Here is a 25,404-nt window from a genome sequence, read left to right on the forward strand (position 1 = left end):
TGTGTCGTGTGTGCGCGTACACGCCGGTGCCTCCATTTCTTGTTCAAATTGCGTTTATTCTGGGTAGTCGGGTGCAATTTTTTTTCAATTATTATTGGTTTTAGTCCCCCTCCCTCCCTCCCCCCGCAGGCTCCGCCAGGGAGACCGCGAGGGTCACAGCTTTGCGTCAGTGCGTGCTGGGGCGGCAGGTTTGGCACCCTGGTTCCCGATACCCCCGTGACGTAAGAGGTAGCAAAAGCCCCCTGTTTCTGGGGTACCCAGCAGGTGTCCCCGGCCAGGGCGGGTTAGTGGGCCCCGGTGCATGATATACACTTGTTTTAATGCAGCTGTCTTCAGGTCTGTGGTCTTATATGACGACCCTGCCTTTCAGGGTGAAGTTCAAGAGGATTAGCCTTTGGCCAGAGGTAAACTTTCTGGGAAAGTTACATTCGGTGATGTCAGTATTCTGAGATACAAGTTGACTTGAGAAGAAATGTTTCTTGTCTTGAATAAAGCAACTCTTTCTTCATTTATATAAATTTCCATCACTGTTATTAGTTGTCTCCACTGACTTATGAGCGTTTAAAAACAAATTTCTGTGGGAATGCCGCATTTCACGTGGAGGTCTCGCTGTGAGTTGTCTGTTGCCAAGGAGGGTCATGCTGTGCATGTGCCTGCCTAACCAAATGGTGCTCAGATTTAAGGCCCAGGCCATAACTCTTCCTATCTGTGCCACTGACAACACCTAGGTGGTATTGCGCCATGGTACTAGGGGCACAGAGGGCTGAGTCTACTCCCTCAGGACTGTCCTTGGGCTGTGTGGCACCCCGAACTGAAGGCTGTGGAGGGAGCTGCATGCCCATCTCCCTTGCAGCCACCTGAGGAGGCCTGGTACGGAGTGGAAGTATGTCCTAGCCCATACGGTGTGTGGGAGGAGGCATGACTGAGAGCTGCAAGACACTGTCTTGCGGCAGAACATCTCCTCAGCTCACCCTGGGGAACTGCAGGTCCTTAACCTGCCTCAGGCTGTAACTGCCTGGGGCTGTAACTGTCATGCACAGGAGTCCTTGAGGAGGGAGGTTCCTTCTTCATTTGCTGTTCCATAGGGTGAACATTTTGCAGCTTCGCATGCTAACAGAAAGGAGAAGTCGAAGATGTCCCATTAACTTCTCCTGGGCAGGGTGTCTGTAGTGATTGGAGTGGAGTGTTACAGGGATACTTAAGTAAACTGAATTTGTTTTTTTGCTTAGTAATACCCCAGAAAAAGAAATCAATGTAATTTGAACAATTCCATTGATGAAAGATCACCATTAGAAGAACATTAAAATTGCATACACAAAGTCAGGAAATTCTAATTTTAAAATTGCCTGTGCAGCCTTAATTTTAACTTCAGACAGCTGTTTACGTAAAGAATCTTTCATTGTAAGGTCATGTACTGTTTCTTAAAGAATGTTAAATTAACCCTTTTCCCCTGTGAAAGATGCAGATCCTGTAAGTGCCATGCCCTATCTTGTGTATGACAAATCCATTCGTGGCAGCTATGTATGGAAGACTTGATGCAACAAACACTCAGGCGAACTTAAGCAGATGGATCCTGGTTGCCATTTACTCTAGATCACTTTATATTGCTCTGTGAAGTATTTAGTTATAATTTACTCCCATTCTAAGGTAAGAGGCCCATTATGGTAATGGAGTAAAACACTGAAATTGTATGGTTGATCTAAATTGCCACTATAGGCCTGCATTTTGATACGCTTAACCATAATGAATATGAGCTTGTTCTGCCAGTAGCCCCACTGAACTATCTACAAAGTATTAGTTGAGGAAACTGAAGGTAAGAATTCTTTTTTTTCATAGTTGTGCTTAACCAGGAAAGCCTGTGCTGAGTTGGAGAGCAGTTAGGTAAAACTACAGAATTTATACTGCTGATGGTCTCTTTTATTCAAGTGGGACTTAACAGTAATATTATTGCACTCATATTTTGGAGGAATTTCCTTTCCTAATAGCAGCAGGAGAGACGTTCCGCTGCTGGCTCCTTAGATTCTATGCTTGCATCAGTCCCTCCCTAAGCTTACTTTTAAAACTATTTTTTCCTCTCAAAATTTGTCTCGTAAAACAAACTCTGCCCTCCCAATTGTTACTTTTTCATCCCATTCCTTTATTTCTTCTTTATGGTCTGTGGTGGATTCCCTTTATCTTGTTTCAGTTAATTTTTCATGAGGCTATTTTTGCTTTATGGTCAAGTTTTGGTTCATTTTAGGTATAGCTTTCTCTGAATTTCACAGTGCCTTGCCTGTGGGAAGGCTATTCAAAAACCTAAAGAGTTCTAGTGACTGTATTGCTGGCTTAAAAGGTTGTCTTTTCCCCAAGACAATGTGCGCTCTTTTTTTCCCCCCTCTTATCTTTAGTTATCAGGAATGATTGAATTGCCTTCAATCTTGTGTTATTTTGAAAGCTGGTTTTGGTTAAAAAAGTTCAAGTTTTGCATGGGGAACAGGTTTGCTAGAGCTGTTTATGGGAATGGGGCCTGATGTTGAAAAGCAAGAAGAAATTTTAGAGGTAAAAATTTCAGAAGTGCTTTTGTCACTTTGATGCTTTGATCCCACTGATTTTTTTAATAAAATGTAGACCTTTCTGGGTCCACACTTTCAAAGGTAATGCATTATCTTAAAATGCAAGCATAAACTCAGATTTTTCCAGAGCGTGAATGTAGCAAGGTATTTGTTTCCTGCTAATTTTAGCACGTTGAAAATCCTGAAAGTTATCCCAGATAAAGCTATCTGCTCCTCCAGGTTCCTAAATTTCTTTGAAGTGAAATTCTATTTTCAAAAGCGACTTAGGAACAAAGTTCCTAGGTGTAATTTCATTTACCTTTCCAGTAACGTTCTAGAAGTCCCTTATTTTCAGAAGTGGATGTGGCTCACCATTTAATTAAACAAACAAAGCCTGCGGCATAAACATGGTAGCTACAAAGGCAGTCTTAGCTGAAAGTGATCTGCAAAGGCCAAGATCACCCTCCTCTCTACCCCAGTATAACTGTGAACAGGATCTGTTGTGATAAGAAGCTAACATGACATTAACAAAAGTAGCTATGCCTTAATGCGGAGGAGTAATATTATGAATCATTGTAGGAATGTTCAGCCCAGGCTTTAGATGTGATTTATAAACTAATTAAATAAGCCTTAGAACCCCTTGCTGGAAATGTAGGGGTACTTCTAAGAACTTGAATTAACTCAGAAAGAATTGAATAAAGGTTAATATGGGATAAGCTCTCCATTCTTGCAGAAGAAGAAGATACAGCTTTAAATGTTGCATCATTATAGTTAGTAAAGGAGGCACAGAGAAATAGCTCAAGGTCATTCAACAAGACCATGGAAGAGCTGGGAAGAGAATCCTTGGAAGCTGACTGCGTACAACAAGGTGTGCTCGAGTCGTTTCCCACTCTTCTGCTTTTTGTTGACTTAAGAAAAGTTAACTTTAGAATATTTTTCCTGAGGAAGGTCTGCATAAGTATTTGGGGGGATATGTTTGAGGGTATGTGTATGTATTTTATAGCTGTCTCTATAAAAGAAATCTGCTTTGAAGTATTTGGGTTCTGTTTCTAAGTCATCAGGTAGAAATACACTGTGATATTTGTTTATGTCTTAGAGTGTGAGCTTGTCCTTAGACTGTCAGCTCTTTGGGGAAGAATCATCCTTTTCTGAATGTCCGGAAAGGAGTCATTTCCAGGGACTGGTATTGCAATGTCTCTGTGAGAGCAACACTGCAAGGCGATGCAGTGTGGATTAGCAAGGAAGCACTGGTCAAATGGTTGCTGGCTGGGGGCCCGGTGTAGTGATCCTTGAATGTGAGAAAGACATTTCCTTACCCTTGGAGGTCTTGGCCTGTCTAGGTTGCTTGTCCAGAGGCAACTACTGTCGTTGGGACAGATACGGATTTACTCTAAAAGGAGGATGCAGCTAATGGTTGCATCCTTCTCTTTCCCTTTAACGCAGCTTTCTGTGCTGTGTGTGTTGTAGGTCACATCCTCTAGCAGTCATGGAGCAGTTGGGCATGTGTGCTGTGGCTGCATCTGGTTCTGGGTAGATGCTATGATTTCTTGGGAATTTTTGCGTGTCCAGGAGGGTGCCATAGAGTGCTGATAACCATGTTTCAGACTTCAGTCCATATCTTATATGCCTGTCTTTAAATCTGGTCCTGGTTATCTGGGATGCTGCTGGTCCTGTGAGGCAAAGTGTTAAAAACTGCATTCTGGGTTGTTGATGCTCCTGTTATTGATGCTTATTTTAGCATTTGTTCTTTCTGGTCTAGGTCTGAAGACAACTGCTCTTCCTTCAAAAGTAACGTGCCCACAGTCTTCCTGGCCAATGATTCTTCTACAGCAAGCAGGACTTCTTCCTCATCCTGAGAAGCCTTCATCTCTTCCTATGTCAGTGGCTACAAGGCCAAGAGCCAGCTCACCACTGTCCCCACCAAAATCTGTTGGACTGGGGCCTTCCTTTCATCACGCACAAGAAGAAGAGCTTGCAAAGGTGGTGGAGCAGGACCCTATGCTGGAGGAACTATGTAAGCCTCTGTGCTGTAAGCTTTGCAATGTCACTCTGAATTCAGCACAACAAGCCCAGGCTCATTATCAGGTAAGGAGAGCAGCAGCAGGCACAGCTTTCAGAGCTGCTGCAACCGCGGCTTGTACAGACATACCTGTGCTAGCTCGTGTGCTGCCAGTAGCGTTGCTGTGGTAGCACAGAGCTAAATGTGGGCTAATGCATGAGGACTGGCTTAGCTTCTCAAGTCTGAGTGCTGTGTTGAGGTGGCTGCGGGCTAGCAGCAGCATCTGAGAGGGCTCCTTTGAAGCTACCTCTGCTATATTTGCTGGATTCAAAGCTGTGGCTGGAACTGCTCTGGAGTCATATCGTCACCTCACTTGAGTTTGCTGGTTGTCCAGACGTGCTGCAGGTGCTTTAAGTGCAATCACTGGAGCATGTTGCAAAAACTTTGTCTGCAGGAACAGAGAAGTAGTACCAAGATAGCACAGTTGAAAAGGCAGATGCTTGTGATTTTTCCTTTGTTTTACATGACCTGTTCTCCACCCATACCCTCTTGCAATAAAAACGAACTTCTCATTCCACAGACTTGATTTTGTAAGACTTGGATAGATGTTTTCTGCTGGACCCACCTGTGCCACTGCCATGCTGCCATGTGTTCATTATAACCTTCTACCAGAGGTTACCAATACCACAGATCTGCTGGTGGGGCCGTTTTTGCAAATTTTCATCTGCTTTGGACAGCATCACTTGGGCCAGCTCCAATCAGCAATTAAATTTGTACAAGCTGGTCTGGTTGGCTTGTCTGAAATAGGTTAGGGAATACTTGCATATGCTTCTTTGCTGACAGGCTGAATACGTCACGTTCCTGTGTTACCCCATTTTAGGAGTACCCTCTCTGCCTAGTGCTATTCTTGCATGAGTTGTGGAGACAGTAACTTTCTTCACCAGCAGATCCAAAAGCATGGCTGTCCATATCCTCAGGATACCAGGCCCAGCCCTCAAGTTTGCTGTCTGCCCTGAGAAAGGAGTATCCTGCCCAGTAAGGGATAGACTGAGTTACTGTTACAGCTTAACATTTGATTTCTTCAGTATTTCTGTTGTGAGAGGGGGAAAAAATTTATTTATAGTAAAAAATGTAATTTGTATTTATGCATATAGCTTCATATACATACACAGTTCATACACATACTCTTATTCACCTCTCAAGTTTTCAAAGCACCAAAATGAAATATAGTATATATTTGCTGAGAGAAAGTAAAATATGAAGCAGGTATTTTTTAGAAATTCATTCTCATGTTTTACCTCATGTTTGCAGCCTCATTAAAAGTGTGTGTGTGTGTGTTTAGGCTTATCAAAAGCCTATGTAGAACAGTTACCATTTCATGTTTAAAATACAAAATACTGGTTTAAAGTGAAATGGAAACAGATCAAGGAACTAATTGTTGCCCTACTGATTTGAGGAAATCAGTTGAAAATGAGGCCCAATTGTGACAGGTGCTAAGCAGGTTGAAGAAAAGGGAGGGTGCCAGTATCTCTCAAGATGAGAGTTGCTGTTTTCTGAGTGACACCTCCTTTATCTAAGGTGCGATCTTCATGGCCACTTTTTCATTTCAGTCTTTGGAGTCCTTTTGCTGTTCAGTGTAGGAAAGATACTATTACTAGGACATTAATTTGTGTTCTCTTTTCAGGGTAAAAACCATAGTAAGAAACTCCGAAACTACTATGCTGCCAATAGCTGTCCAGCACCTGCCAGAATGAGTAATTCGGTTGAGCCTGCCCCACCTCAGATTGTCTCCCTTCCAGCTCAGGTAAGGCATGGGAAGGTGATTGAGATCATGCTGCTTATATGTGACCTGACCCCCAATAAGAATAACTAGATCTCATGCTTTGAGGATTACTATAGGAATTTGGAAAAAAATTTTCTTGTGATGGCACAGGATGGTGGAAGTGGCCTGTTGTGAGCTGTTGGCTTTCCTTTGAAGAAACAGATATCGATCTGCCTTCACAGCAGAATATTGGACTTGAAATGTTCTCTTTCTGCATGGCAAATACTTTGATTCCTATGTAAGTCCGATGTGCTGCTGATTACGTTTGCCCAAGGGTTGGCATAAAACAGCATTGTTAGAGCTGGATTTGGATGTGAGGGTGTGGCATCCACCCTGCAGAGTCATCCTGCAATTGTGTGAGTGAAGCTTACATGGAAAAAGTGCTTCGGTACTTCTACACCCATTGCCCAGGGCTGTTAGCTAATTCCTCCTTTGTAGCTCCTTTTGCAGTGCTCCTTCCTGTGTGTAGGGTGAGCAGCATCCCTCCCTCCATGATTCAGATTAATTCTATCTTAGAGGCAAAAGAAATGACTTTTACTTTCTTCCCCTGGAGTTCATGGGTTCTGGTTGTCATGGGGCTTAATGGCTAACCTGACTCTTGCGTGTGAATGTACAAGGAACCACAGCTGGGCAGCAGAGATCAAAGCTGTGGCTGTCACCTCGAAAAACACAAGCCTCTGTTGTCTATACAAAAGCCAAAAAGCACCTCCTAAGAGTGGCAGATTGTTATATGTGTGCCAGAGCCACCAGAGGGAGACTTAGTCCCACACAAAAGGACTTTGTGGCTTGCATAACTGATTTGGAGTCCTGAGAGGGCATCAGGTCCTGCCCTGGGTAGCGGGACATGGGTGCTGCACCAGTTGGGGTATCAGGTGCTCCTCTTTGTAAGGGAACTGGTCCATGGCAATAAGGAGGCTGCATTGAGGCCACATGAGGATTGATGTTGTAATGAACGTGTGTTTGTAAGCTTGTACAGTATCAAAGGAGACACAAAAAAAATGGACTTGGCAAGTGCAGCACTGACACGGCTGTATGAATCACTGCTGTTGCACTGTTTACAAAGCACTTTTCTCTGGGTGATATACAAACACTGAGGAGAAGCGGTTGCTGCTGGTTGTCTGCTGATCCAGATCTCCTCCTACCCGAAGGGTAAGAGTCAGAGGTTTGGCAGCTCCACAATTGCTTTTATCTCTTAGTGTGGTCAGGGAACGATGGAGAGAGAGGGAGCTGTGGAAAGACTGCATGTGATGGATACATGCAAGAGGTGCACCTTTACATTTCTCTGGGTCTCCCTCAGTGTGAAAGTCACTGTTCATCAGCTCCCAGGAATCAAGAGTAGAGGAGTTAATTCATTGGTGAGAAGGTCACAAGCCTGTGTGGCTATTGCAGAGGTACAGGCTGTTTAGATTGCTTTTGTCTCCATCTGAAGCCAGGGATTTGCATAGACCTTGAGGAATTTGCAGATTCTCTGGGAGGCTGAGGCAAGGAAAGCTAAATTCACCTCTGAAGAGTAGTTTGGGGAGCACTGGGCAAAGCATCCTGGTCAGTGTGCTCTAATTCCAGCTATGTCATTGACTGACAAAGACAATATTGGCCTCAAGCCTTGAGGCCTCCAAGATATTCAGATATTTCAGTGAGTTAACCTTCTGTGTTTCACATGCTGTCTCTCCCTCTGCTGCTAGATGGGATCCAGTAAGCCAGGTGGCCGAGTGATCTTGGCCACAGAGAATGATTACTGCAAGCTTTGTGATGCCTCGTTTAGTTCTCCGGCTGTGGCACAGGCTCATTACCAAGGGAAAAATCATGCCAAGCGGCTGCGTCTTGCAGAAGCACAGAATAACTCATTCTCGTAGGTATTGTTCAACTTCACGCTCAGGCTGATCTGAAAGCATGTGACAGTGTCTCTGGCAAGCTTTTCCTCAGAAAAATCTGAATTGCAGCTGATGATATTTCTTTAATCTTCAGGGATGCATCAGAACTAGGCAAACGGAGGGCAAGGAAAGAAGGGAATGAATATAAGATGATGCAGAACAGAAGAAATATGTATACAGTTCAAAACAACACAGGTAACTGAGAGCTTTCATTTGTTTAATTCTGTAGTTGGAATAATACTGAATACTAAATAAATTTGGTTGTCTTCTCTGTCTAAGCTCTGTTTTAGCAGCGAGGGGGCATGAAAGGAGCTGGTCCTAGCTCTGCTGTCCCTTCTTGTCTGTATGTTTACATTTTCTCAGCTGCTAAAGTTACTTTGTTCTGTCAGCCTGCTTGTTAGTTTGGTTTCTCAGTTTGTAACTTAATTTACCATCTGCCTGTCTCTAAGGCTGCTCTAAGTGGTGACAATTTTCCTGCTTGCTTTTTTTCTTGGCAAGTGGCCAGGTGCTTTGACTCCTACTGTAGCACATCAACCTGTACTTGCACTCCCATGTCCAGAATGAGAGAGCATGTTAGCCTCCCTCTAAGACCATCTGTTCCTGGAATCCTTCCTCAGGTGTTAGATACTAACTTTGCCTCCTTTCTGTGACATAAAGTGTGTTTTATAGTGACCAGATCAGCATCTGTTTCTCTTTTAAGTTGTGTTACAAGCACGTATTAGCTGAAACCCTGCTTCCTGATTGAAGCTTGGTTTAATCCTATCATACCAACCACTGTCATTTGGAAAAGATAAATCTTTTAAAATTCTGTTAAATATTGTCTTGTGATAATTTTAAACCGATAGGCTTATTCCATTCAAAAGACTGCTCTAATTCCGGAATTAGAGGATTTAAAAAAAGAATTGACTCATCACTTAAATGATTACACTCCTAATTTTCAAAGGCGCTATTGATTCTTAATAAGAATCTAAGTCCACTCTAGTGCTTTAGAAAATACCAGCAAGTACCACTCCCCTATGTGCTACCCCTTCGTAAGTCTGGTTCTCAGTGGAGAAGTTGTGTGGGAAAATAAGAATCAGACTCTAATCAGTTAAAGAAACTAACCTTTGGCCGCTTTTTAAACGTTTGTCAGCCTTAGAAGTTGTCACTGAGCTGCCTCAAGCTTCTCTGTCTTATCTATAAACAGGCTTTTCTGTTGTCTCCGCAGGTCCCTACTTCAATCCCCGCTCACGCCAGAGGATTCCTCGGGATCTGGCCATGTGCGTCACCCCCAGCGGCCAGTTTTACTGCTCCATGTGCAATGCTGGGGCTAGTGAGGAGATGGAGTTCAGACAGCACTTAGAAAGCAAACAGCATAAAAGCAAGGTGTCCGAACAGCGGTATAGGAACGAGATGGAGAACCTAGGCTATGTACAATGACACGCCACCCTTGGTAGTAGTTTGCAAATAGAGCAGCTTGTCTCTCGCCTGCTGTTTGCCACATGCCCTGCTTTGTGCTCCATTTGATAGGAGTATGCTCTCGAGCTATACATGTAACACCTGCAAACTTAATGGTATGGTTAGATTTTTTTTCTATCATAGTTGGCAGGATGACGCTGTGCGGGACATGAAGTGTTTTGATGTTTGTTTGCTAGTTATCTAAGGCTCTTCATTGTATCGAGTGGGGGGACTCTGTCTTCTCCTCAGCCTTCTGCATGAATATGCAAAGCCCAAGAAGTGCTGGGAACTTCTGTGATTCTGCCACACAGGTGGACCTTGTGCAAAGCCCACTCCCCCCTTGGCATGCCAGAGAGCAGTGCTCCTGAATGTCTCGCTGGAGCAAGGTGAATCTCTGGGCAGCTTGGAAGAGAAGGACAGGAATGGAGCTTGTGAATGTGTTTTTAGATGGTTTACTTGTCCACAAATTGCTGCTGTGGCCCCTATTACAGCCCACAGTAAGTTCTTCCCACACCCCTGTAGAAAGACTGCACGCACCTCTCATCCTTGGACGGTCTTATCTCCTTCTCCTTCTTCTGTAATGAAGATTTCATTCTAAGATCTGACATTAGTTATCAGCTGGTTAACCACATCCAGAAATACTCTGTTCTACCAAACAGCAAACAGAGAAGAAAGATTTTCAGTGTTGTAGTTGGCTGGACTTCTTAATACACCATGGGTGTAGTTCACCTCCCTGAGGAGAGCCTGTGTGGGTCACAGTGGTCTAATGAAGTGAATCAGAAAGCAAACCTACTCAGATTGAGTGTGCTCTGCCCTGATTCAGTGTTAGACTCTGTAGGGTTGAGGATGGGTTGGAAGGAGCTGTCAGCTGTAATTTCTTTGCATACTGATGGAGAAGAGGGCAGGTGTTGGTCTGGGCCTGCAGCTCTATTGCTATAGCAGAGCAGGGCTGCCTGGACTTTGGGGAGCAGATACCGGCTGTGTCCCACTTCCATGCCATTTCCTGCAACTAAGCCCAATGGGTGTTACAGAGGTGAGGTGAAATGCTCCCTTGAACCTGAGCTACCAATATGAATGAATCCATTTTTTCTCCCCATCTCAGACTGGGTTTTAATTCCATTTCTTGATGTGAACATCACTGTTTCAGGGACCACCTAAACTCCAAAGCTAGGCAGGATGTAGTTGTTGGGTGTGACAGTTGTTTGAGTAACAGTTTCTTGGCCAAGCAGAAGTATTCATGAGACTTGTTAAACAAATCTTTAAATGTAGAGAAACCCAAAGGATGTGCATCTGTTTTGATTTTCCTTAGAAGTAGTGGAAAGGGGATAAAGAGCAGAAGTAGGGCTGCCATTTATTTTTCTACTCATTTGGGTAGGTGTTAGGAGCTGTGATTGGAATCCAATTCACAATGTTTCTAAAACATTGGCTCCAGCGGCAAGTGCAGCATGTAGCTAGCCTCCTTTGGACCTGATTTACCACTGTGCTGCTACAGCTCTACACTGGTATAGCTTCCTTGACTTCAGTGGCAGGTGCAGAGAGGGGATAAAGAAAGCTTGACTGCTTTTCTCCCACTCCTCTTAGGCAGTAGGTTGAATTAGATGCAGCTCCATTGATTTCAATAGCACTTTGCCAGGGATAAATTTGCCCCAATGTGTGATGTTGAAGGCAGCCCCCCTCCTTTTTTTTTTTCCTTTTTTTTTTCTTGCCATTCTGATCCTGCCTCTTGCATTCCAGAAGGCTTTTCTGCTTGCCTTAAAGACAGAAAAATGAATAAACAAACAAAAAAGGATATTTTTATTCATCTTTCTAGTTCACCTCAGAAAGGCTTGTGACACTTGGCTGCTCAAAAGTAAAAGCTGTTCTTCAGAAACTGAATATTGTATCTCTAGCTACCTGAGCATTAGCCAGCCTTGCAACCTTAACTCAGCCCTCCTAAATCCAGGGAGGGTGAGCTCTTCCATAGTAGTCCAAAGCAACCTCCTGCATCATTCCATGCTGCTCCCTGCCCTGTACATACAGGCAGGGCAGCGGGTGTCCTCTTGAATGGGATTCCCTCCCCGCCTTTGTGCAAAGCCTGATCAGATAGACTTTGTGCGCTGGAGCTCATCGGAGTGTAGGAGAACAGATGCCCAGGTTGCGGAGCACTAACTGAGCTGTTTTGACAGCTTGTACGTCTGTTTCTCCTTTTCTGCCGCTGGCCTGTCACCCTTATGCTGCCTTGAAGATTGCCCTTGCAACACCTCTTGTCAGCCTTTTATTCCCCCCATCTTTGCAGTCAAAGAAGGGCTGATTCTCTCCTTGTGTTCTGTCTTTTGTGGTTTCCCTGGTGTGGCACCACTGTGCAGGGACACAGGGAGCTGGATGAGCCTTACCGCAGTGTGTTTCACCAGAGTGATCCCTGCATTGTGGTTAAACATTCCTCTTGCTGTAACTTAAAGCATGATATTTCCCACAGGCTGCAATTAGTGGCAGAAAAACAGCTCTTTGTGAAATAAGAGCTTGGGAAATTATAGGTACTGGTGTTGTCTAGCCTGTTGCTTCAGTCAACAAGACATTTTTCTCTGCTTTTGCATGTCCCAGAATCAGCAGTTAACCCTCTTCCTTGGGTTGCTGCTCCTTGGGTTGCTGCTCTGGCTCCCAGCTCAGCAATCTGCTCCTCATTTGGCATTTCCAGTGGCTGTGCTCATATTCTCTGGAAGCGTGGCTGCTGGAAGTGTCGAAAACTCAGTTTGCTCTGTGTGCCATCACCTTCTGTCCGTGTGGCCACCTCCCTGAGTGGCCCCCCACCAGCTGGTGCAAGCGTGCCGCAACGTGTTGGTGTGTTAATGCGTACGGGAGAGCGCGTGTGGGAGCAGTGGGTGGTTGCGCTCGCAGACTGCTCTCTGTGTGGGGTTGAGTCCGGTTTTGAGGGATGGCCTGAGTCTGCCCTGAACAGGGAGGCATCTAGCCAGTTTGTTGCCTTCACAAGAATACAAGGATTGAATGTTGTCATCCTGAGATTTTCAAAGTGCTCCCAGGTATAAAGTAGGGACTGAAGCAACAGATCTCTGAAGCAGGAGTAAAGGTGTTTATTGCTGGGAGAAGCAGCTGAGACTTGCTTTGCCCAAAAACTCCATTGACCCTTCCCTACGAGTGACCAAAGCTTGCCTTTCTCTTTTCAGCATCACATAACAAAGAAAACACGCCACCTCACTAATATCGTTAGGGTTAAGGCCAATCCAAACTCAAACCCTTCAGCAAGAGAAACAGGGCTGATCCTGATTATATTTTTTTGTGAGAGTCACCACCTAAATTGGCATTCAAAATGCGTGTTGAAAATGTATCCGGCATAACCTTATATGGCACAGATGCGCTGGGGGGAATGCTGTATAGCTGTAGTACCACTTTACACACCCAGTGAATCTTGTTCTTAAGTTAAATGAAATACCAAACCCAAGAAATAGGACTTCTGTGAAGCTCTCACATTGGCCAGTCGGTTAATGACCTTTGCTGCTAGAAACAAAATATAAATCAGTGTGTTCATATTTATTTTACTGTGCTGACCACTAATTGACTTGTGAATATTTAAGACATGATATTATAGGTTGTTTTTGTTTAAATAGAAAACTCTACATTGCACTTTGCTTTTGGATCAGAATAGATATTTATTATATTTGTGAAAATGTTTTCCTGCCCCATATATGTATTGTTTTTTCTTCCTTGATGCAAAAAAACCCACCCAACCAGTGAATCTTCTTTGTTTCTTTCCATACCGAGCAAAATTGGGATTTCCTTGTAGCTCTTTCTTAAATGTCCATTTCAACTGTTTTTCTCCAATGATTCCTGTGGTAACTTGGGACAATATTTTTAAAGACCCATGAATTTCATACTACTTTTAAGCATTTCTTTTAAGGCAAGGAAGTAAACTCTGTGGAAGCCATGTGTTTGTGAGGAGTTTGAAAGTGATACTGTTTTGTTTGTATTACGCATTAGCTGTTACTTTGCATTCTGCACTAATCAGTAATTGTGTTATAATCTTGCCTAACGTTGGTCTCTTTGACTTTTTGCTTTTTTGGTGTACATCAAAAGAAACCCTGAAAACTTCTGTGGAGTTGCTTAGGATGGTCATCAGTGTAACAAAATGCATTTTTATTTTTTTTTATCTGTAAAGCTTCTTGTCTTTTTCTTTTTCTATATGCCCATTATCGGGCATTAGAAGGGAAAGGTATTTCCGTAAGCACGGATTCCTGTTTTGGCTTACTAATGCATGAAGTCCTTTTGCAGCATTGCTTAAGCAGCACTCTCATTAATCAATGGGAATTTTGCCCAAGTCAGGAGTAATTGAAATAGCCTAGCTAAATATGTTAGCTAGGCCCAGGCAAAGTAGACTGCTAAAATTTATCTCTTACTCCTGTTTCGGTTACAACACTCTTACCGTTTTGCTTTTGGAAGAATGTTTATCTTGCTCTATAATGATTTGATCTTGCTCCAGCTAAAATAGTTTAAAATTCATTGTCTTTAGTTGATTAGGAGCAAGCCTTTAAACCCTTCAGGAATTTCATACTGATATTTTCTCATATATGCTTTTTTTTTTTTTTTTCCTTTTTACAACTGTATATACAAGGATGCTCTGGATGAGAAGGACATCTGTTGCCAATTATGGAAAAACAAATGTCAAGGTTTCCAAAAGGAATGATCTTGTCTTGCAAAGTCCATATATTCCCAGGATTAACCGAGACTGGAGAAGTATGGACCTGGTTTCTTTGAAGTTAGTGGCTAAGCTCCCATTGTTTTGAGCTGGGCCAGCTTCTTTGCCATCTGCATAACATTAGAAGTGAAAATAAAATCCACTTTCATACAAATGTGGTCCAACAATATCTTTGGGCATCTCTCCTTTAAAAGATGTATCACAGTTAAAATATGTATCTTTATCTGAAGTATCTGCAGGTAAAGGCAGGAGTGCAGTTTTTTTAATAAATCAGACCTAAAATATTGTATGTGAACATATGAGGTTTTTCAATCTGTGTTTTGTGGGGGGAAAGAAGGACTCGATTTAATTTCCTTCTGCATCTGTCCAGCAACATCATTTGCAAGAGCTTTGAATGTATTTCATCTAGAGCCTTCTTGTCAGATTGGTTTTGTACATTTGTCCTTCTTTTCTTTATATTGTACTGACCCCCCTGAGGGAATAGTGGATGAAAATGAATTTTTCTTCAGTATATAATAAATCATCTTGCTCTAACCATTGTACAGCCTTCGTGTCTGGTATTGTACTGCTTGTGATATGGCTAGACTATGCATGACTGAATTGATTTTACCTTCGCGTTGAGTGTGACTGCATGAGTAGTATGTTTTAAAACACTGATAAGGGACTGCAGTTCTGTGTGTCATTTGCTAGTCTGGAAGAGGTTCAGGGTACTTTCAACTATTGCTGAAAGCCAGTTGAGGACTCAGTTCTCCCTCTCAGCTGTCTTGGCTTCAGGGGGGTTGAGGTGCTCAGCATCTCACAGGCTGGGAGCCAGGAGATGGGGAAGGACTCCGTTCCCTGCTGTACCTTCCCATAGTGCAGATATCACAAGCTCAGTAACAGCCCCAGGCTCAACCATGGACTTGCAGCTCCTTAACTGTAAAATGACGGTGACAAGCAGAGCCCAATACGTGTATTTGTGTTTCTTTTTGCCAGTGTGCCTTTTTCCTATTTCGTCACTGGAGGCTCCAGAAGAAGGTGCATGCACATGCTTGCGCACCATAAATGACTTCCTAAGCAGAAAGGACATCCTGAGCTGCAGCCTTGAAGCAGAGGAAATCAGGTTTTGCCGAGTTGAGCTCAGGTGCGAGAAGAATAGTGGCCTTCCTCAGCACTGCAGCCACGCAGTGCAGTGCAGGGCATGTTGGCTGCAAGCCAGGGCGACGGAGGGGATCGGGGTGGTACAGCTGTGGCACTGCAGGACATGTGATGCCAGCAGCCGCTGAGGCACAGCCCCGAGCGTGGATGCGACCGTGTGGACAGGAGCTGTGTCCCCGAACTCCCACATCACCAGTTTTTCATGGGATTGGGCCACTGCAAGGAAGAGGGGCACCAACGGACAATCAGCAGGGTTTGCCATTTTGGGGGCAGCCCACAACCCCTCCGCAATGCGACTCCGCAGGAAATGGAAAAAATCAGAGCCACAGTCACTTAATACTCCATTTCTCCTACCGAATGGATCCAGGTGTGAAAGTTACTGCTGACCCTCAAAGCCCCTTTGAGGCTGTCACCGAGTGAAAGGGCTGCCTGGGAGGACAGCTGGGTAGATTTTTTTTTTTTTTAAACAGTCCATATCCAAAAGATGAATTTTAAACCGTGAGACAAAAATAGATCATACTTTGCATTTAAACTAGTTTCACCTCCTTCTAACAGCCACACTGGCTGCCCCAAGGACCGCATAGGTAATCTCTCCATTTTCACCTAACAAATCACCCTCCTGCCTAGCTAAGCCAGATTCATGGTGCAAAAATTATTTTTAGTGGTTGCTACTATCTTCTGGATATTCCAACTTAAAATGTATTTTAGACTGCATTTTTTTTTTGACGTGCTATTAATTCAGTTTAATTTGCTTCGGTCTCAGCACCGTTTGAGAGAACTAAGCGCCAGAAAGCACTGCAAGTTCACTAACTCTTTCATTTTCTAACAGGCTACAGAAGCCCACCAGGACCCGGAGCGTGCAGGCGCCGACCCTCGGTGCGGCACGGCAGGGGCTCCCAGGCCCCGCCCCCGCACGCAGGCCCCGCCCCCGCCCCCAGGCCCCGCCCCCAGCCCAGGACTCCCCCAGCCCTGAGTCAGTGCAACTGCAGCTATACAGAGAGGTTAAAACCACAGCTTTTTTTTGACTGCTTGTGGTTAGCAGAAGCAGGACAGTAAAAACACAACTTTATTTCATTTCTTTTGGTGTAGGTACAAACAGGACAGAGACTTCCTGAGCAGAGAGGCTTCATTATCTTAAACTACAAGAGAAGGTGAGCAAGCGCTTCAAAATGCTCCAAGGTCTCCAAAAGGCAGCTGTTGCATCATTTTTCAGCACCAGGCATATGGGTGGTGTGCACTTCTTCATGCTTAGTTCAGACAAGCTCTAGCATCATTCTGAACTTTAGTGATATGAACATAAAATGATAAGAATTGAGGTTGGAAGTATTAGGCTGATTATTTGCAAGAGATTAGGCTGATAACTCTCAACACCATCTCTTGACAGGACCCTTGTGTTGAATTTGGGGGGAAAAAAAGGCAAAGGGGAACTTCTGCGCCCGTCAGCTCTGAACAGAGAGGAGTTCATTAGCCTTTGCAAAAAAAAAAAAAAAGAAGAAAAGCGCCAGCTCAGTTTTCGGCAGCTGTTACACTTTCTCTTGAATTCAGTAAGACTGAAGCTTGCAGGGCTTCGCTGACATGCTGGCACCGCTTGGGTTACACACGGCCCGCTGCAGCTCCGCCAGGCCAGAAGCCAGAGGAGCTGGGGGGGACCTCAGCATATCCCCCCAAATCCTTGCCCTCTCCCCTCTAAGTTACCTGAGCTTTTCCCGCCAAAAGCCTCGCCCTCTCTCCTCTGAATTACCTCAGCTTTTCCCTCAAAAATATTCACCCTGTCCCCTCTAAGTTACCTCAGCTTTTCCCACTAGAACACCCTCACTATCCCCTCAGAGGTACCTCAGCGTTTCCTTCCAAAATGCTGGCTCTGCCTCCTGAGGTACTTCACCTTTTCCCTCCCAAACATTGATACTGATTGCTCTGAGATGCCTCAGGGTTTTCTGCCAAAATTTCCTGCTTCGTCCCACTCTTGGTTTCCTTCGGATTGCCTACACCTGGGCACCCACAGCTCCCTGAGGGACTCGTGGACCTCAGTCAGGTTTTACCAGACCCCTGCCAGCCTCCTGTCAGATGTTCCTAATCATGAGCAGTCTCACAGGTTCTTTCATTTCACTTCATGGAAACACTTTGGCAAAGCTTTTTTTTTTGGGGGGTGGTGGTGGTCTTATTTTTTTCTGCCAGATTAGTGTTCAGAACCAGAGCTTTTGAATCACACTTGGGCAAGGTTTTCTACTTCAGCTAAATCCAGAAGAGCAAATGGAAAACACAGTGTAAATTGCTTTATTTTTAAATCACAGTTGGTATTTCGATAAAAAGCAAACATGAAAGAAAAGACCATTCAGAAAAGATGGGAGTGCAATATTGGCCATGGGGAGACCTATTTTGCCAATATTGGCAGTGCAGGAGGTATCTTATCTTAATCCACTTTCAGTGCTGATTGGATGAGTGAGTTTTCTGTTAGGGATGCAAAGAGAGAGAACACATGTTGAGTAATATTTATTTTGAGGAGAGCGAAATGGTGTATATATTAAAATTTTTCCACCCTGCACTCAAGGATAAATCAGAGTGTTTTAAATACACCAAAATAATAACATATTATGTTTCCTGTAGTGACACTGAGTAACCATTCTGCGCTTCAGAGGAAAACTTCCAGGTTACTGTGATGTTACAGCAATTCCTCTGACTGTTTATGGGTTTTGTGCTAAAGGTGTCAGCTCTAGTATTCATCTGGCTGCCTGGATAGTGCATGAAAAACACACAGTGGAACATTACTTGGATATTAAAGGAAATATTCCAGTAACATTGGGAAAGTTTAAGACAATTCAGTATGGCTTTCACACCCAAGATGACTCAGAAAGGCAAATGTATGTACATTTCTCAGCAATTCCTCTTTGCAACATCCTGCAGGGGTCAGTAACTATACAAAATGTGTTGGGTTCCACAATCAGAAAAGGTGGAAAGCATTCTTCTAGATCCACTCCTTGGTAGCAAAGACTACAAAAAAACCAAACTTTTTTTAAACTGAATCAAAGAGATGTGCTTGGGGTCTGCTGGCGCGGGAGGCAAGGTGTGACTGTGGCTCATGGCAGTGATTCCAGGCAGGTCTCCCCTCGTCTTCCCTGAGCTCAGGATAGAGGAAGATCCTGCAGGAGCGGGACATGGGCAATGCACCTGCATTGAGCTTAGGATATCTATTAATAAATACAGGGCTTCCCTCTTGTCTGTTAGTGAATACTGGGCGTTGGAGCTCTGCCTATAGATATTTCTGAGCACATACCTGCATGGATAGTGCATAAGAATAGGCTAATGGCATTTAAATTGCAGGGCAGGCATATTCTCAGGAACTCGCATGGGGGCTGGATCAGGCTCTCAGAGATATAAGAACGGGTCTTGAACTGGCATCATAATTCACTGGCTTAGATAAAATAATGACAGCTTTACATAGCTGTGTATCACTAAGGTTTGCATGCTTCAGTCACATCAAGTATTCTCCAGACTTGTAATGGCCTCTTGTATTTTTGAAAGGTTCTGTGGCATTGTGCAGTATGTTTTATATTCAGAAAAATCTGGGGGATCTCTAAGTATATTGCAGGATAAGGCAACATGCAGAGAATCACAATGGCTGCATCATAGCAATGGCTCAGGTGGCATATATATGTTTTTGAGCAGGATCTGAGCCAATTGGAAAGATTTTACTATCCTTGGCACAAAAGGAAGCATGCATATAGAGCAAATTTGGAGGGAGGAGGCAGCACTCACTTAAAAAGTTTTTTTTATACCCTTGATCATAATATTGATTCTGGAGAGCTGTAACAACTAAGGCTAGCTGAAAACTTCATGTTCAAAAATATTTCCATTGAAAGTTGAACCGAATTCATTTCTTTGTAGAAAGTAACTGCCTTTCTCACAAATTTTCATTCCTCCTTTTTTTAACCAATGCAAATTCAGTAATATTTCTTTGCTAACACATTTTGTTTAATAACAAGCATTCTGCGTTCAAAACTTTTGACAGAAGTTAAGACTCCTAGAAGAGAGAGCATTTTTGTCCCTAGGAATTTGATATTCCCTTATTCCACACCACCAGAACGGACAAGTATGCTTTCTAGAACACAAGCAGATGCATTTCCTTTGAAAGATGTTTTAGTAATAAAAAAGTAAGCAGTACAGTGACGATGTGCAGTTATTACTTATGTAGGAGGATATTTGTCTACATAAGATGTATGTTTCCTTACACTTCCTTTTGTCCTTTTTTCCCAGTGATATTTATATTTATCTTCAATTTCTTTTCAATTTGTCAAGGAAAAATTAATTGGGAGATGACAACATTAACAGAGAATGACAAAAGAGGCGTAATAACAATGTTAAGATCTTTTGGGACCTCATTTTGCAATCAGGCTAAAGTGGTGAATTTCTGATTTAGAAGGCCTCAAAATCATACCCAAAAAATATTAGCTTAACAGACGTTGCTTGTGCCATTACCTTTTAGAAAAAGGATAAAAAAAGAATAAGCAGAGTAAATATTAAAGTAAAAGCAATTATTATATAGGTTTAGGAGATAGTCTAACACGTTGGACATTTTATTGGGATTTCAGCATGCCTCCCCCACTCCACTGTGTTATTCTGAAGATATCTTTCAAGTGTTGAAGTACATCTATAGCTTTTGTTCTGGCAGCGATTTTGCTCTGGGCACGCACCGCCGACCCTCGACATGGACCGTTGTCCATATCAAGAGGCCACGAGGACTACCGGTTTCCAGACGTGTCGCTAGGCAAGGACATCTAGAGATGTCCAGCCCCATCGATAGGCATCGATACCTCCCGAACTCGACCGGCACCGATGCCTATCGATTGCCGGACCAGGGGGAGGGATCGATATCGATAGGTATCGAGAGCTATGGAAAACTACCGATATCAATCCATGGCGATAGCCGTCGAGAACTCTGGCTCTCAACAGGCGTCCAGAGTGTTCGTTCTCGGACCAGGTTTGCTCTTGGGACGCGCCGGAGCCTATCAACACTGACTGCCGTCAATATCGAGAGGCCTTGACGAGTCTGGATTTTGGGACGTATCGCTAGGCAAGGACATCTAGAGATGTCCAGCCCTTTCGATAGGCATCGCGACCTCTCGACATCGAGGGGCCGCTCTCAGTTTTCGTCAGGGCGCGATTTTCCCGGTGGCAGGCATCGACCACTGTCGACATGGATACCTCTGGAGTTCGAGAGGCATCGAAGCCTATCAATTGCCAGACCTATCGATAGGGATTGATACCGATCACTCTCATAGCTATTGAACTGTGACACCTATCAATACCGATCCCTATCGATAGGCATCGCTCCCTCTCGATGTCGAGGGGCCGCTCTCAATTTTGCTCTGGGCGCGGTCTTCGCTGCGGCAGGCATCGACCACTATTGACCTCGATACCTCTGGAGATCGAGCGGCATCGAAGCCCATGCAATTCCACACCTATCGATAGGGATCGATCTCAATAGGGATCGATAGGTATAGATACCTATTGAGATCGATCCCTATCGATAGGCACTGATCGCTCTCGATTGCGAGGGGCATCTATAGCTTTTGTTCTGGCAGCAATTTTGCTCTGGGCATGCACCGCCGACTCTCGACATTGACTGTTGTCCGTACCGAGAGGCCGCGAGGACTACCGGTTTCCAGACGTGTCGCTAGGCAAGGACATCTAGAGATGTCCAGCCCTATTAATATACATCAATTCCTCTTCATCTTGAGATGGATGTATATACTTTATTGTGCGTGCATTTTTTATGAGAAGTGGGCAAAACAATGAAATCAGTTTTCTGATTTTTAAACTTCTAAATGTAATGAGGAAGAAGAATTTGGTATAATATGCAGATCATTAGGTGGCTTCAACAAGAGAGAATAGTTAGGAACAGACAGTTATTTTCTTTAGCTGTATTTGTACATTCTGTCTTTATTTACTGGTAGGATGAAGAGGTTTTTTTTTTTCCTTCCCCCGTCTTACGGAGAGGCTGATCAGGGCTGATGTGGAGGTAGCTGGTCATGGGAAGTTAAGAGCCTAGGTTCTAGTTTGCTTCAATTCTAGCAGATGTATGAGAGAGTGCTTGGTTCTCATGATCCTAATGAGGGATTTGATGGTGAGTCAGGCAGGCGTGACATCGTAGAGGGCTATTTGATTGCATATGACACTTCTTGTCACATTGCATCTTTCATTAGCTCTACCAAAAGCCTGGGAAGGAATAGGTGCCTGGCTCTTTTTCAGTCTGCTTCCCTGCTGTACATTCAGATCGAGGAGCTGTTCTAAGGTTCCCCAGGGAGAAGAGGTGCATGATCAAAAATTCATTGTGTCATCACTGTAGGAGGACATGACATACATATTTCCTTCCTCAGTCTCTGAAATGTGAATAACACCAGAAAATAGGAATTTCCTCTAGCATGCATCCTATCAGGGGTCCCAAAAGCAAGCTGATAATTCCCTGCAAGCTCAGACTGTAAAACACTCTCTCTGTAAATGTACTGTGCTCTCTGTAAAATATACACTCTGCTTTTTTTCAATCTGTGCCCTGGCATTATTAGGCCAGTTTTATTTTCAATATTGTTTGTGGTTTTCTCTCTCATACCTGTCTGCTTGAAAGCCACATACATATGCTGTTTCTGCTAAATGAGTAAAGGGCCAAATCCCCTTGAGATAATGGCAAAACTCCCACTGGAAAGTTAATCGCACCTAGTAGTAATAATTCTTCCAAGAATGCATTCTTTTGTATCACAACAAGTACCGGTGAAAAAGGTCTGCTGCATAGTAAATTTCTGCATCTGTGGGTAGATTAAAGTTGAACAGAGAGGGGGACACAATGGTGCAACAGCAGTAGAAACTTAAAGACAAACTGGAGAGGAGACATATGTCATAGTTGTAACAGTAAGAAGGTAATAAACTCTTTTCCATATCTGGAAGATATTCAAGCAGGTTAGATAAAGGAGTTTGGAGAAACACTTGGAATGGCCATGGTGCAGAGCATGAACCGGATGATCTCTCCAAGTCCCTTCCAGCACTATTGCTGTGATAACAGATGCTGATTTACAGTAGCTGATGATCAAGCCCAATTCCTCCATGGCTGAATGCCCACTGTGTGGGAGAAGATGTAGAAGAATAGGTCCACAACTAGATGTACGTCCTTCTTCTAAATATATTTTGCTTGCCAAGATGACAAAGGTGGGTTTTGGAAGTCAGGATTTAAGCTGAACGGTAGAGCTGGTTTGTGGCAGGAATTAAATGATTAAAGACCATTAGGATTTAAAATTTGAGAAACAATGGCTGATCTGTTTGGGAGGAACATGCAGAGCCTCCTTGCCTCTCTTCTGCTGACTCTAGCCAGTATTTTTACTCTTTTACCATGAGGGACAAAGCAGTAATTCATCTAATGTATTCTTGAAGTTTCAAATGGAAGGGAAAGGAAGGGAAGGGAAGGGAAGGGAAGGGAAGGGAAGGGAAGGGACTGCATGTCTGTTTTGAAGTACTAATAAACTGTTGAAAGAGATAATACCTAGAATTTAGTTGGCCTAATCCTTCATTGAATGACACTCTTTCAATTGGCCTTATTCCACTGGGCTTGCTTCGCTTCTCCTACCAGTATGAAACAAGAGCAGATCTATTTAAAGTCAGTGGAATTACACAAGTGTAAAGAGAGATAGGAAGATTATTCAGAGTATATTATCCGGGACTAGAGAGTGTCTTTAGCAGGTGTTTGCTGCGTGTATAAGGATGTTAAAAAGTATTAGCCTAAGCCTTGTTTCTCAGTATTAGGGCCCATTTTTACAAAGAGAATGAAAAGACAAGGTGTAGGTTTACAAGAAAAAAATGAACATTGTTGCATAATAAACTAAATAGGCTGTGTTTGATGTGTCTGTGGAGTATAAAATAAGAATAAAATATTTATCTGAAGAAGCCAGCCTATGTACTTAACTAAATGCAATTAAACTAATAGTGTGAAAAACATTACATTAGCCTGTTTATTACCCTGGATTTTAAAAGATGAAATGTAGGTATTTAAAACCTGTGGAAAGTCAAATGGCAAAATCCCCATCTCCCAGAAGAGATGAAAATGTGAGGGTTAGTTCCTGGTGGTTCAGGAGGCTGTAAAAATACTTCAGACTTAAGAGACTTGTAAAAACAACAACATGGTGCCAAAATCTTTGATTGCAGCTGACCAGAAAGTTTGAGAGCAAATTGAGATATCTTTATTTATGACAATGGCTCATTTTTACTTTGCGTGAACTTGTATAGATAGGGATTATTTCAGCCAAGACTGGAAGTGATTTTGTGGAGCAGGGCTGGCTGTAGCCTCAGCAGTCTACGGGATTTGCTCTTCTCTCCTTTGGCCTGCCATGTGTAAGTGTGTGTGTGCGTGCGTGTGTGTGTGTGAAACAATCCCTTGAGGGACTCTTCCTCTCTGGTATTATCCACTGTCCAGAAGAGATCCTTTTCCTGTAGCTACTTATTGCAACTACCTCTGTTACTGTTTGCAGTATCTTGGCAGCAGCGTGTTGGGCTTAATTAGGAAATGGCCAAACTATTGAATACCTGGTGGTCTTAGACAAGTGTCTTCTGTTCATAAAAGCTGGTGAGCACTTGCTACCCAAGTAGCAGTCAGCAATACAGCATATTTGGATTATGAAGTCCAAAGTCAGACAGAGGAACAATGCAGTTCGTCTCCAGCATATTGCATTTATTTATATATTTTATTCATTTATGGATTTGGATTTATTGGATTTTTTTTGGATTTATTTATATAGTTATTTATTTATTGGCATATGGCCTGCTGTACATTCTGCTGGTCTGTCTGGTAGTTAGCACTTTGATATCCAAGCATGAGAACTGCGTATGTCTCATGCCTACACTCATGCTTAGCCCCTATGGCTGTGCCTTTAAGGTTTTTTTTTTTGACTAGTCTATTTCTGCTTCACATTGTCGCAAAATCGCACAATCATATAAACATAATTAATAATGTTTGTTTAACTTCTTGGATTGATTCAAAGTTTGTTTACTTGGGTGAAGCACAGATTATCATTAAGCAAAAAGCCAATAATTTTTAATGAATGTTATTGTAAAGCAGAAAGAAAAGCGGCCACAGGAGGATATAAATAAAAATATGAGAGATGTTTCAAGGTTGCAATGACCCCAGGAGGTAGGCAGCAGTACACAAAACTGAGGACGAGGAGATGTGAAGCAGCAGTGAATAGCTCCAGTCTGTTGCCTATCCCACAGTCCCAATGTACACGCTGGACATTCAGCTACCATTTTTGCAATTATGTTCTTGAAAAAATGTTTGATAAATTCCCAGCTACACTCATAACCATTCGTATTAGCCTTGAGGTTGATCTACTGCAGTCTAGGGCAGCAGGCAGGGCACAGAAGGCTCAGGGGTCATTATGCATAGCTGAACAGACTGGGTCTTCCCTTTTACTCTCTTCCCACAAAGGCAAAATTCAGCAAGGCTAGGTTAAGCCCAAGTCCTCAGAGTGGGCTGTGTGTTAGTCAGATATCAGCAAGCGCTTGCACAGAAGGCATGCCAAGAATTGGTAAAACGTAAGATGTAGCCAAATACTTAAAACTTTGGAGAAAGCATCAGAGGTTGCAGGTGAGGAGAGTATGAAGAGAGGCACTAAAGTTCAGGCTGGATGTGGACACTTGGAGTTGTCTTTCTCCTGTTAACAGGTTTCTTGATATAGAGACACTTATATTGGGCCAGAGTCCTTTTGGGTATTGCCTAGCATATAATATGTGAGACAGATTCTGAAGAAACTTTGTCAGTCTAGATTAGCACTGATGTTTACATGCCTTCACACAGCTGTTAAGTTCATGGATGGATCAGGCCATAGCTATATGTGTATATATGTTGGGTATGTATTAGAACATAATAAGCTTCCAAGGGAGTTCTT

The 25,404-nt window shown here is 43.3% G+C and overlaps 1 protein-coding gene across 13 annotated transcripts in view; it reads left to right on the plus strand.

Annotated features, from left to right (window-relative positions):
- The window catches only part of ZMAT3 (zinc finger matrin-type 3), a 31,824-nt gene that overhangs the window by 1,785 nt on the left and 4,635 nt on the right, over window positions 1-25,404 (plus strand). For 4 of the 13 annotated variants that reach the window (XM_026060903.1, XM_026060928.1, XM_026060910.1 and 1 more), the window contains 5 exons: window positions 4,291-4,616; window positions 6,215-6,334; window positions 8,035-8,201; window positions 8,318-8,418; window positions 9,431-14,886. In XM_026060903.1, coding sequence (XP_025916688.1) covers window positions 4,347-4,616; window positions 6,215-6,334; window positions 8,035-8,201; window positions 8,318-8,418; window positions 9,431-9,642 — 870 coding nt within the window. In that variant the 5' untranslated portion in view covers window positions 4,291-4,346 and the 3' untranslated portion in view covers window positions 9,643-14,886. Of the gene's footprint in view, window positions 1-140; window positions 405-3,077; window positions 3,400-4,290; window positions 4,617-6,214; window positions 6,335-8,034; window positions 8,202-8,317; window positions 8,419-9,430; window positions 14,887-15,322; window positions 15,930-16,573; window positions 16,636-16,868; window positions 20,122-22,420; window positions 22,941-25,404 lie in introns of those variants that run through there. The other 9 variants (XR_003252672.1, XR_003252667.1, XR_003252665.1 and 6 more) reach the window with 9 other exon arrangements.

Source organism: Apteryx rowi, unplaced genomic scaffold, assembly GCF_003343035.1.
Source record: "Apteryx rowi isolate R43461 unplaced genomic scaffold, aptRow1 scaffold_10, whole genome shotgun sequence".
In the NCBI taxonomy this organism is placed as follows: domain Eukaryota; kingdom Metazoa; phylum Chordata; class Aves; order Apterygiformes; family Apterygidae; genus Apteryx; species Apteryx rowi.